The sequence below is a fragment of the Pteropus vampyrus genome, unplaced genomic scaffold, assembly GCF_000151845.1.
Source record: "Pteropus vampyrus isolate Shadow unplaced genomic scaffold, Pvam_2.0 Scaffold142, whole genome shotgun sequence".
Classification (NCBI taxonomy): domain Eukaryota; kingdom Metazoa; phylum Chordata; class Mammalia; order Chiroptera; family Pteropodidae; genus Pteropus; species Pteropus vampyrus.
The window spans coordinates 1940595-1954107 of NW_011888923.1; the positions used below are offsets into that span (position 1 = coordinate 1940595).

The following is a 13513-nucleotide window of genomic DNA, read 5'->3' on the forward strand; positions in this document are numbered from 1 at the left end:
TGAGGCCACCACCTGGTGGCATGAAGCAGGCATCACAAACGGACAGACGGCCGTGCTCAGGCCGTGGTCAGTGTTTATGCGCATGCGTGCCTGGCTTCTGCCTGAGCCTTTGTGCTTTCGTGCGTGTCTGTGAGTGTGTACACACGCTTCTTTGTATTTATAAACGTGTTCGCGTTGGTCGGTGGACTTGGGGTGCATGTATGGAATGGAGACTTGTGTGCTCGTTTGTAGTGTAGGCGTGTGCATATATCTGCACAACTGTGGGGGTGCATTCATATCTGTATATTGTGTGTGCACGTGTACAAGTGCGCATTCTTGAGTGTGGGTAGGTGTGTGTAAGGTCTGGGGAACAGTTTGTGCAAGTACGAGTAAGGATATCGAATTGTGTGCGGGGTTTTGTCAGGGGGAGAGTGTGTGTGGATATACGTGTATGTTTGTGATGGGCACACAAGCACGAGTGTCACCTGTCTCTCACCAGAACCAGTGTCTGTCTCTTCCCGGTGACCTGGGCAGTCTCCGGCGTCAGCTGCGGGCAGAGTGGGCCTGGATCACAGCCCTGGCGTCTGGGTCCAGTCTGCTCTCCCTCCCCCCTCTTCCCGCCCGGCCCACTCACCCCGTGGGAGGCGCTGGCCCTTGCTACTGGACTGGCTGGAGGAGCAGGAGTCGTAGTTGGAGAGGGTGCTGGTGGGCGAGCTGAGGTCGAAGTTCAGCGGCTGGACCGACATGGTGGTGTTGGGTGAAGACATGCCGGAGTCAGGCTGCTTGGTCTCCAGCTCAGCCGATGGATCCCGGGACAGCACGCGGTGCTCCACGCTCTGAGCAGAAAGTGGGGAGGCCTTGAGGACAAGCAGCCCCAAGGACCGGCACACTCTGGGCCGGGGTCCTGCTCAGGCATGCCCTCGCTGTGTGACCTCGGCCAAGCCACTGCCCGCGCTGGGGCTCCCTTCCTCATCATGGCAGGTCTGTAGGGAGCTTCCTAGGCTGAGATTCAAGCCCAGCGCCCCTCCCCCCCGCCAGCTGCAGGACCAGGGGTTCCTGGGAAACTCCTACACCTGGCCCCTCCCTGCTCAGGAGAGTTGAGAGACGAGGGGAGCTGGGCGGGGCCCCAAGGGGAGAACTGTGTGGCAGTGACCTTCTCATCCCTCATCCAGCGGCAGAGGGCCTGGGCTGCAGCGGGCCTGTGGGGAGGGAGCTCGCAGCAGCTGGGGACAGGGGAGAGGTGCAGAGCCCCCACAACTTGCAGGAACGACTGATCCCCCATTTCCTGGCTAGCAACCCCTGTCTCTCCTGGCCCGACTGGGCAAAGCTCAGTCTCTGTCTCCCGATGGGGCCCTTGGGGAAAGGGTGAAGCCTAGGGTGGCCCAGCTGAGTGAGGCGGGCAGCCCGAGCCGAGGCTACTGAGCCAGCCGTCCCCCACCACTGTGGGTTCCCCTGCCCACAGGCCTGACCCTCCTGGCGTGGTAGTGGGCGGGGGCGGGGGTCCTGCTTACGTTGCCCATGCTGGCCCTGCTGCTGGCAAGCCTGCTCGCTCGCTGCTTCTGCCCAGGCCTGCTCCTCCCTGCCCCATGCCCCCTCCCTGCCCAAGAAGTGTCACAGGCCCCCCGGGAGTGGGAGGCAGGCCCGGCACCAGGTAACAGCTTGGCAGCCACTCTCATTGGCTCTTCATTAGGGACTCTGAGGGACTGTTTGCCTTTTCTGGGCCAGCATCCTCTGTGGCTGGGATCTGTCACTGCCACCGCTGGGCCCGCCTGGGTAAGGGGACCAGAGTTCCCACACCCCACCCAATTTAGGGGAGCCGGTCCTGCTACCTACCCCATGAGCTAAGGGGAGCCATAGGGGCTGAGATGGGAGGAGGGTCAGCTGAAGGTGCTTTTATCTTGGCCAGCAGCAATGGGCACTGGGAGTGCCGGGCCTGACCCCACAGACAACAGCCGTTAGGGTCGTGAGCTCTGCAACCTGGGTCTCTGCCTTCGAATTTTACCTCTCCGACTTACTCACTACGTGACCTTAGGCAAGTTACTTGTCCTTTCTGTACATGAGTTCTTCCATCTATAAATAGGATAACAAGACTGCCTGCCCCATTAGGTCATGAAAAGATTTGAAAAGTCAGTGGATGTCAGGGCATGGTGGCCAGTAAATGCCTTATGTGTCAACTGTTAGTACTAATTTACTGTGAAGATTAGCTGAGATTATACTATAAAGCATGAGACAGGATACCCGCTGGAGTCAGATTTCAAGAAATGGTGCTTGTTGCTTATTGCCAGCAGTTGCTGTCGGGAGGTGATGGAAGTGACTGGGGCTCTGTGCCACCCACACCCCCTGCCAACAGAGTCACAGACTCTCTCAGCTGGAAGGAATTCACTTCTGGTGAGGAAATGTCCTTCACAGTGTTTACTCCTGCTTGTTTACCCTGGTGACAGGGAGCTCACTACCTGTTGGACCACTGCTCTCTCTGGGTGGCCCTTTCTGGGGAAAATTTCTCCTCAGGTCTAGTTGTACTCTCTGACCCCCGGGCCTTGCTGTGCCCCGGAGTCCCCAGAACCAGGGTCCCCCCATGTGCTCACAGGCAGGGCAGACAGCCTCCGGCAGGGGGCCATCTCACCTCGTCTTCTCCAGGCCCCATTTTGCAGCTCCTCTCATGGCCAGGATGGCCTTTGGAGCTGGTCAGTGTCCTAACGCAGGCCCCCGTGAGGCCCACCCCCTCGCCTCAAAGCAGGCACTACACCAGATGAGGCAGACCTTGGACTTGGAGCCACCCACACCTGAGCACAAGTTCCAGTGGCTTACTTCACAGCTGTGTAACCATAATGAAATCACTTTAAATGAGTAACAGGTTTCTAGCTATAGAGAAGCCTCAAAGTAAACGTATAGCATATGGTCAACAGAGGTGGCTCTAGGCCAGGCTGCTATGTGACTTTGGGTCTTCCTGAGACTCAGTTTACCCACCTGTGAAATGGGACCATAACACTACCTACCTCAGTGGATGGTGGTGAGAATTAAATGAGTTATACATGTGGACCGTGGCCAGCTGAATGAACTGGACTCTTCCCCTTAGTGTATGTCTTGTGATTTCTCTGTGCCTTCGTTCTTATCAGGATGACTCTGGTTGTATCGTTGGCCTTTTTGCCCCCACCCCCACTCCTCGGGGGTCAGTGGGCTGAGCTAAGAGGTCACGTGAGTTAATGGTCTAGGGCCCTTACTCTTTGTGTGACCTCAGGCAAGGGGCTTCGCATCCTCGAACCTCAGCTTCCTTGGTGGTAAAAGGGATAACGACACCTACCTCTGGAGGGAGGGAGGGGTTGGGTGGGGGGGTGAAATAACGCAGGGAGCAGCGCCCAGGTGATACCAGGTTCTCCACGGTGCGCAGGTAGCGGGTGCAGTGGTTGTGGCCATTGTATTCCGAGAGGTCGGAGGCCGTGTACCCATCGCGGTCGCGGACGTCCAGCTCCGCACCGTTCACTACCAGGATCTGGCAGCACTGCAGGGGGCAAGCAGTGAGGACCCCAGACCGCGAGCCCGGCCCCCAGTGCGCCGGCAGGGCTGTACTGAGAGCGCGGCGCCAGCAGAGGGCGCCCGCGCTTCCCGCCTAAGGCCCCGCCCCCGGCCCCGCCCTCACCTCCAGTTCCCCATTCTCCGCGGCGTCATGCAGCGGGGTCCCGCCCCACAGATCCGCCGAGATCTCGCCGCCGTGCAGCAGGAGCCAGCTGAGCACTTTGGCGTGGCCGCGGCTCGCCGCAAAGTGCATGGCCGTGGCGCCGTCCTTGTCCCGCTCCGACAGGCTCACATTGGTGCAGCTCACCTGCGCGGGAGGGGGCGGGGGAAAGAGGGGCAGGGGCTGGGCTCCGGGCCCCGCCCCCGTCCCATGCAGGCTGGGTCCCCTCCCGGGCTCCGCCCCGTCCCGTCCCAGAGCTCACCAACCACACGATGATCGGACTGTGGCCCATCTGTGCCGCGGCATGCAGCGGGGTCATGCCGTCCTGGGCGCTTGTATGCGGGTCCGCGCCGCACTCTTGCACCAGGTACTGCGTCACCTCCAGGTGGCCCTCCTGGCATGCCAGATACAGGGGGGTGGCACCATTCTTGGTTTGGGCATTCACTCCCCTGCGGACAGGAAACACCCGCATAGGCTCTCAGCGCCCGCCCCCTTCTGGGGAGCTCCGGAGGCTGGCTGGTGGGTCGGATAGGGCCTAGTCGCTAGGTCCCGCTGTTCCTGACAGCCTCTGGACCCATGCCTGCGCCAGCCTCGCTCAGGGGACCACTCTGGCTCGCCCCCTCCCCCAGCAGCCTCCTTTCTATAATGCACATCGGACTGGGCTTGTCCCTGCCCTCAGTAAATAGCCTTCCTTTTTACCAAGGTGTAGGAGGACATGGTGACTTGGCATCTTCCTACCTTTTCAGCCACACTGACTGTCGCTGTAAGTCCCCGTACCTGCTGTCTGCCCTCTATGCCTTTGATTATGTCCCCCCTCTGTCTGGAATGCCCTTCCCTCCTCCCCCTTTAAGACAGCACGGATGCCTCCTCCGTGAGGCCTGCCCTGGTTCCCCCAGGCAGAGCAGGCCTTTCTTGCCTCTGTGACCCATGGTGCCCTGGGCCCACCCTGTGGACTACCTGTCATACCAGGTTGACCATAACTGATTTTGGCCCCTGATTCCTCCAGAACACTGAGTCCCCAGGGGGCCAGAGTGGCAGGGTGGCCAGGTAAAACACAGGATGCCCAGTTAAATCTGAATATCGGATAAACAACAAATCATTTTTAAAGTATAAGTATATCCCAAATATTGTATAAGATATACTAAAACATGATTTGTCTTGTATTGGAAATTAAAATTCAATTGGCTACCCTAGTAATGCCCGGATTATTAGGTAATCCAGCAACCCTGCAGGTGGCCACCATTCGCTGACCTCTTTCATGTGCTATATTAGCGGGCTGGTTCTCACTGAATACCCTAACTTGGGATCTACTGTCATTCTCATTTGCACAGAGGCAGTTGAGACTCAGAGGCTGTGACATGCCTAAGGTCACACAGCTGGTGAGTGGCATGTGACTGCACATCTGTCTGTGTGATGCAGCGCCTGGCGCACAGTAGGCACTCAGGGGCAGAGAAGCATTCCATCTCTTCACTCCTTGGGGCTTCCCTGGGGCCTAGTTTGCAGCTGTCAGTGCCCCTCTTCCCAGTTCCCCAGCTCCCACAAAAAGATCCTAACTGGGAAACAGGGAACCAGCCCCATGCGGTGGAGTACTGCTGGGGAATAGGGGAGCTGGCCTGGCCACTGGAGGAGCCTCAGTTTTTATGACTTCACAGTAAGTGCAGATGGCCCAGGATGCAGTTACCAGAATTGGGCACTAGGTGGAGCCACAATCTAGGCCCAGACCCAGGAGCTTCCCACGGCCTGCCCCACCGATTCCAAGCTCAGGGTAGGGGCTTCTTCCTACTGTGCTGGATCAGCTTGCTATGCCCAAGGAAGTGCAGCTCTTCATGTGACTTCACATCCTCTCACCCATCTGCCTCTACCAGCTATCCACTCACTTCATCAGTCACATGCTCCAGCCACACCTGCCCTCCCGCCCTCTCTCCCTCACCCAATCACCAGCCCCTCTGTCCATTACCACTGGCACCAGGCCACCCGCTCCTCTCCATCTGCCAAGTCACTCACCCTCTTGTCACCCCCAACGTGACCTAGGCCCTCCCTCTCACCCCTCCAAATTCCTGGCTGACTTCTCCCTGTCCCTAAAACCTTGGCCTCTGTCCGCTTCCCTGACCCGTGACCCTCGGCCGCCCACAGCCCCCGTCGAGCACCCAGTCCCTGTCGTCTCCTTCCTCCTGACGTGGGCAGCCCCTCCTCACACGCAGTTGCCATTTGGTGGGGCAGATGCGGAGCCTGGCACATTGCACATTTGGGGATGAGCAGGGACCATGTTTCACTGGCCTCTGTTACCCTACCCATGTCAGGGGCAGAGTGGTGCCCATAAGCCAGTTCTGCCGACAACAGCACACGGTTGCAGAGACCCATGCGCCCGCCTCTCCTCAGGAGCACGCTGGCTCGGGGCCACCAGCCTCCACAGCCCAGTGCCAGCGTTGCCCCCACCCCCCGCATTCACATGCTGGTGCGTCAGTAACAGCCCATTTAATATTTCATGATCGACACTCAGCGGCCTGAATTATTCACCCCGTAACCAAGGCACAGCGAGTGCTGGGGTCCTGGGGATCAGAGGCTCGGGGGGGCCACCATCTGGGGCCCACTGGGCTCTCTCTGGGGGTGCCCGAGGCATGTACACAGCTCTGGCACCAGATCTGCTGGGAGCCCTGCCCTCCCAGCTCATCCTACTTGGCAGGTATCCATGACCGAGGGATGCCCAGCCAGCCTGGAATGGTCTGAGAAAGTCTGAGAAGCTGTCACAGAGAAGGACCTAGGCAGGAGAGGACAGCCATGCCCACGGCCTCGTACCCGGCCACTGGCTGGCACTCCCAGCTGGAGTCACTGGTACAGCGAAAGTGCTCAGTAAATGTTCGAGCTTATCACCATAATTATTAGGATTTCACTCTCGGCACTCGTGACCCCCAATCTGGAGTCACAACTCCAGCCTGGGAGGCCCTAGGACATGGGGCAGATATGTTGATGGGCCGAGGTGGGCAAGGGGGTCCCAGCCTTCTTACCCTCTTCTACCTCAGCCTGGAGGCAAGAAGGGTAGGTACGCTCATGTTCCCTGGGCAAAATTATAGAAATATGGACGAGCAAAGGAAATAAATGAATGGTTTTAGATGGAAAGATGAATTTATAATAGTGATAATAATAATTGATAATAATGATAGCAGGTACCACTTATTAAAAGGTTTCTCTGTCCCAGGCAGAGATGAGCCTGATACATATTTGGGGTAGGTGTTAGCATTGTTCCCCTTTTACAGATGGGGAAACTGAGGCACAGAGGGCTAAGGTCATTCGATGAGAGAGAGGCAGAGAAGGACCTGCGTGTAAGAAGGACATGGCTGAGCACCCCCAAGCTGTGCCATGGTCTTTCCTCTTGTCTTTTTGGCTTCTTGAAGCCATTCGTGACGTGAGGGCAATATTCATGCATAAGACAGACTTGGAGAGCCCTCAGCACGCACCTGGTGCCATGTCGTATTTTAGGATCCCTCCTCCCTGTGCCTCCAGTGGGGCACTGCTGGCCTGGGGTGTTCAAGCACGAGTCACTGCCTAGAGGAGAAGGGCGGAGTCTCAGGGGACCTCTGGCCTCGGGACCCCATCTGGCTCCAGCCGATCAAGTTCCAGCCACTGTGACTGCCCAGAGGGAAAACATTCATCTCCTAGCCCCTGCCCCTTGCCCCAGCCTCTGCTCACCACCCTGACTCTATAGCTCACGGCACAGGGCCCCTGGAGAGTTCTTTACCCTCCTAAGCCTCAGTTTCCACATATGGCAAATGGGCAACATAATTGTCTGGCCTCTCGATGCTGCTTGGGAGTGAAGGAAAAGGAAGTTTTGCAAAGCTGAATGTTTCCTCTGAGGGAAGGTGGGTCTGGCTTCCCATGCCACTGTTACATCCTGACCTGCCAGCCCCCTCACCCACCTTCTGGGTCACGCTACCCACCCTGGTGGTTTTCCCATCCGCATCTGACTTGGCCGCCCCCGGACAGGTGCCCCTCCCCCTCTCCTGAACACCTGCTCTCCCCGTGGTGAATTAATCTACTTCCCGGGGTCAAAGGCCACCTGGACCCGATGCCATGCAACTCTCCAGCTTGGACCTGCCGTCTACATCCAGCCCCCTCATCTGCCCGCTCGTCGGTCTATGCATTGACCAAGGTTCTCGAACTTTCCATGCCTAGAACAGACCTCTCCATTTCTTCCTCAAACCTCCCCGCACCTCGCTGTCCCCATTTCAGTACAGGACATCATGCCACCCTCCTCCTGGAGCCTAAGCTCTAGGAGTCTAAACACCTTGCCCTTTGACCTACCCCCTTATAGGTCTGAGGCTCTCTAGCAATGATTACATAAATTGTGATATATTTTTTTCCTCTTGGGAAAAAAAAAATGACATGGACAAACTATCAAGCAAGTCACCCTCTGATGACACAAAAGAAACATGGACTACTCGACGGGTTTGTTGGACATCTCTGTCCAAGGCTGGTGCCGGCTTGTTATTTTTGCCGCAAGGAACAAGGAGCGATCTGCCTATAGAACCAGACTCAGGTCCAACGGCGTTTTCAGCACCCCCCACACACTGCCAATAATTTCTGCCCCAAGGGAGGGCAGAGAGGAGCCGACGCCCACGAGACTGGATCTTGTCATGGGGTCAGGCTGCTCAGAACAGGTCATGCAGGCTTTGGCGGCTCTCCCCCTGTCCACCGACCATGACTCCCGGCTTACTTGAAAAGATCCCACGTTTGGGAAGAAATGCAGCCTGATTCGAGGAAGGTTCTAGAACAGTTAGCTTTACACTCGATCCATCCGCAAACCTGGATGACTTCACAAAGCCTATACTTCCCTGCAACTCTGTCGGCCCTCCAGGCCTGCCCTGTGGTCCTCATGGGGACCAAGCTTGACCCCACCTTGGCCTCCGCCCAGACCGGTTCTTCCAGCCACCATGCTCCCACGCCAGGGACTCAGCCCAGCTCTCAGCTCCTCAGAGAGGCCTTCCTCGAACCCCTCAATCTCAAGGACGCCACCATCACTTCCTACCAAACGACCCATTTCACTTGTCACTCTTGAATTGTCTCTTGCACGTTTTCATTCATTCATTCCAGGGACATACTTCATGAGGCTGTCACATGCGAGGACAAGCAGAGCACTGAAAACGTCAGAGGCCAGCTCTCTTCAGACGGCGAACCAGCACACACACATGCAAATAAGCAAGCACTGCCCCGAATGTGGCAGGTATCCCTGCTCTGTCACCTCGTTCATCCCCGAAAAGTCAGCTCCACAAGGCCGCGAGGGCTTGCCGCGTCGCTGGTGCTGACGGGGCCGGCTCTCGGGATGTGCTCGGGTGCGGCTGTCAAATGACCACATGTGGGAGGAAGACGGGCAGCCGGGCCAGGAGCTCTGCGACGCCTCCTCACACCTGGCCTCAGCGGCTAGAGCAGGTTAGGTCCATTTGCCAGGTGGGCCCAGGGAGGCCCAGAAGGGAGCCCTGTCTGAGGTCACACAGGGTGAGCTGTAGGCAGGGCCAGACAAGGCCCAGGATTCCAGACTCCTCATTTGCTCAGCAAACAGTTACTACGCGTCAGGCACTGGGCGAACAGGATGAGGAAGATGGGGTCGGCTCTCGTTAGTCGGGGAGACCGGGGGTAAGAGAATGCACAGAGACGCACGGGATGTGATGCCAGGTAATGTAAGGGCCCCGGGGAAAACAAGGCAGAAGACGGGGAGGGAGTGTGTGTCCTGGGGCGCATTCCAATCTGAAGGAGGCTCAGGGCAGGCCTTACTGAGAAGGGTAGATGCCCCCGACTCAAAGGAGGGAGGGGTCTCTGGGGAAGAGTCCAGGCAGAGGGGAAAGCCGGTGAATGCCAGGGGGCACTGGCCTGTTGGGGGAGCAGCAAGGCCAGGTGGAACAGAGTAGGCGATGGGGGAGCAGGTGGAGGTGAGGTGGGGGGGGACCAGAACGAGGAGGGTCTCTGGGCCATCATGAGGAAGTGGCCTTCCCTGACAGTGAGTGGGGAGACTGTGGCTGATCCAGGGATCTCATTTGCATTCTCAAAGGCAGGCGGAGCTGGACAGGAAGAGGGCAGGGCAGGGAGGGCGGTCACCCAGTAACCTGACAGATTCGGACCAGGAGCTGCTGGTGGCAGTAAAGGCTGCGCCCTGAGAAGCCACTGAGAGGGGCTTCTCCTGACTCCAACAGGTTTCTCCTTTCTCAGAGTCCCCACCTGGATCCGGGTCCCCAGCGATGACGTGCCAGCTCAGGCTCTGCTGCCCAAGTGCCCTGAGCAAACACCAAGGGTAGACTTGGGGGATGGTAATTGAGCATAAATGAGCCCCTGCTGCCTGTGGCAGAAACGGGTGTCCGACAGGGAGGGGGCAGCCCCAGGTCCAGGCAGAGTCTCCAGCCTTCTGAGGGGACACTGAGCCCTTTAGGTCCTGGAGCTCCCTAAGGGGTGAGCAGCTAGGCTTCCTGCTCAGCGTGGGGGGCTGCCTGGACCCCTCTGGCTGGGCTATGGGAGCAGCCGGGCTCCATGAAGCTTTGCGCTAGAGACCCAGCTAGAAAGGAAAAATGAGACCCCAGCTAGAAAGGCCCTGAAGGATTAGGACCCGGAACAGAAGTGGGAGACAGAGCCAGAAACGGGGTGCAGTTGTGAACCAGTGGAACCTCAGCTAGTCATCTGGCCTCTCCCAGACACCCTTTCTGTATCTGTGAGCTCCATGAGGCAGGGACATTCGTTTGATTCACAGCTGTGTCCCTGGCACTTAGAATATTGCCTGCCACAGAGGAGATGCTCAATAAACATTAGTCCAATGAGTCAATCATTAAAATAGGCTGATTGTAGAGCTACTGCCTAGGGTGATTGTAAGGCTCAGATTAGTGCTTGGTGCCAGGCTCCCAGCGGGCACTCAGCAGGTCAGAGCTGTTCTGAGTTTATCCTGACTCCTGGCCAGGACACTTTCTAGTCTCTGCCCTGGGGCAGAGGAGGCCTCCGGCAAAGAAGGGAGCTGCAGGGAGCTGGAGCTGATATAAATCTTTGGGCAGACTGGCTTTCCTGCTCTCGATCACTGGCAGAGCACAGGGCCTTAGGCGAGGAAGAGCGCACAGCCCCGCCCCCGCCCTCCCCGACCTGGAAGCTCACGCCAGGGGTGCGGCTGAGCCTGGGGTGGGCTTCCCTCCAGCTGCAGAGTGAGCACGAGGTGGTTCCTGGGCCCCAGGCCCCTTCCGGCTGGTGGTCGGGAGCTCTGGGGGCCACCTGCTCCTCGTGCTTCTTAGCCTGACCCAGCCCCTGGTGTTCCTGGCCAGGAGAGACGACCCTCCCGGGTCCATCTTGCTCACACCCAGGGCCTGAAACAGCCCTGCCCAGCCTCTGCTAGCCTTTGTGCCTCCAGCTTAGAGACCCTCTTTCTGCAGGGGGCTCAGAGGGAGGGTCCCCGTGGGGCAGCAGCTTCCAAAGTCACTGAGGCAATTCCTCTGCCTCTGGAAGGATTTGCTCAGTGGACTGGGATAGACTGGGGGTGGGGTGGGCAGGTGGGTGCAGGGTGTTCCTGGGGTCTCAAGCCCTTTCTGACACCCCACGTGCAGCCTGATATTAGCTGGGCCCTCCCCTGAGGCCGTCCGGCCCTCCTGCTCCTCCATAGCTTGTCACTGCCATGGCCCAAGGCCACCCATAGCCTCCCTGGGCAGGATCGAGTTTCCCACTGGTGGGGCTGGGAGTCCTCCCTCCCTCACCTGCAGGAGGGAGCTGAGCCCTTGTGAATAATTCACAGGCTTCACAGCAGGCCTGAAGGCTCACGAGAGAGGAGAGAGGGAGAGAGGAGAGAGCGAGAGCGAGAGCGAGAGCAAGAGAGAGAGAGAGAGAGAGAGAGAGAGAGCGAGAGCGAGAGCGAGAGAGAGAGAGAGAGAGTGAGAGAGAGAGAGAGAGAGCGAGAGAGAGAGCGCGAGAGCGAGAGCGAGAGCGAGAGCGAGAGAGCGAGAGAGAGAGCGAGAGAGAGCGAGAGAGAATGCGGGTGGGAGGGAGCCGCAGCCTCTGGAGCCAGGCTGCCTGAGTCCCCTGATTGTGCCCTGCGGCACAGGGCAGCCTGAGCCTCTCCTGTCCCCAGCTCCCTGCCCTGGGGTCTCCAGCCTTGGAGAGCAGGAGTCGCCCTGAAGTAGGAGGCTAAGTGGGCACTGGCCCTTACCTGCCCTGCCAGCAGGCCCCACCCCAATTCCCAGCCGCCCCTCCTGCCTGAGCCCAGCCTGGCAACCACACAAAAGCACCTCCTTATCAGCCAAGTCACACACCACTGTGGGAACAGAGCCCTCTGTCCACCTCCCCAAGATTCATGGTGGCCTCTGGGGGGCTGGCGGCTCATCAGCCCAGGCCATCTGGCCACAGAGTCAGCACTGGACCCAATCATGGCCAGCACGTAGGAGGAGTCAGGGCACCCGAGGCCAGAGGCTTCCCAAGGCTGGGGTCCCAGCCCACAGAGGGCTAGTGGCTCATTCAAGGCCCAGGCTTCTCCCCGAGGAGGGGCTCAGGGCTCAGCCCGGGGTCTCCCCCACCCCTCCTACCCCAGGTCCTGCTCAGCACCTCCAGGGATGGCCCGGGAGCCCCCTCAGTTCACACCGTTTGGGCTAAGTTGGCATTGCCACCAGCCTGGCTTTTGTGGACCCATGATGTGTGATGAGGGAGGCTGGCAGGTGCAGCAGGGTGACCACAGCCCAATCTCTCCCATCTCAGGACCTTTGTGTCCTCTACGTTAAGTGAGGAGATGGGACAGAAGCAGCAGAATCACCACTGTCGGCGGGGGCGGGGCAGGCGGCTCCCCAACCTGAGAGTCTAACTCGGAGTCTGGGACCAAGCCCCCCAGGGGTGCTCATGGCTACCGCGTCAGGAGCCTGTCCTCGAGAGCCTCAGGGACCCACCTACTCTAAATCCCAGTGACTCTGATTTGACCAAAACCCTAGCTTGTCCAGAAACAGAGAATTCACATGAAAGTGGTACCAAGTGGCACCTGGCAGGGATGTCTGTGAAGAGAACCCCTGGCTTTGGTGGGGTGCTCACCTGCTGGTCTCCCACTAACCGAACCAGGAAACCCCTTGCTTAGTGAGATGACTGCAGCCCAAGCTGGGGGCCTCAGGGCTGCCCTTCATCCATGCCGATGTGCCTGGGCCCAAGAAGCTGCCAGCCGCAGCCACCCTGTCATGAGTCCATGGGGCCAGGCCAGCCTCCTGCCTGCTCCCTGGTGGCCAGTGGCCCTGCAGGCACCCCCAGGAGGAAGGCCAGTGGACGGAACCTCTCACTTGGTGGCCACCCTCCTCCTCAAGCTGTTGCTGCTTATATACTAGGCTGACAGTCCACTCAGACTGACAAAGGTCACTGGTCAGAGTCCCCATCTATCAGGTCCCTGGGGCCACTGCTGTCCCACTCCAGACAGGGTCTGTATGGCTTTCCCCCAGGACTCCCTTCTCCCCGCACCCGCACCTAAGATCTGGCTCCCTCCCTACCCCAGGGTCCCCCATGACGCCCCTGCTTCTCATCGAGCCCCATTTTTCCACGTTCCCCACCCTGGGATGCTGCAGCCCACTGATCAGCTGCGTTCTCAGGCCAGCCGCTCAGGCCAAGGGCCCCGGAGGTCCGGGAGCCCCACCACCTTGGTGGGCATGGGCTGAGGGGCTACAGGAAGCGATGAGCCACTCCTGGGAGGGGATGGAGGTGGGGTGGGCATCTGGGTGGGCAGCCCTCTCCCTTCACTGCTGGATAATTGCCACTCCTCCGCCACTATTCTCTTGACTAGGGGTCTAGGAGATGCTCCCGCCTCCTCACCCTGCTCCCCTTAGAACAGTCTTGCAAACCAGCACAGGCCAGAGCTAGAGGGAGCCATGGCTACAGGCTGGT

At 58.9% G+C, this 13513-nt stretch overlaps 1 protein-coding gene across 1 annotated transcript in view; it reads right to left on the minus strand.

Moving 5' to 3' along the window:
* Positions 1-13513, minus strand: part of ESPN (espin) — a 31454-nt gene that overhangs the window by 12693 nt on the left and 5248 nt on the right. The window contains exons 2-6 of the mRNA XM_023535620.1: positions 3915-4101; positions 3617-3799; positions 3347-3478; positions 614-815; positions 465-526 (exon numbers count right to left, since the gene is read on the minus strand). Coding sequence (XP_023391388.1) covers positions 465-526; positions 614-815; positions 3347-3478; positions 3617-3799; positions 3915-4101 — 766 coding nt within the window. The remainder of the gene's footprint in view (positions 1-464; positions 527-613; positions 816-3346; positions 3479-3616; positions 3800-3914; positions 4102-13513) is intronic.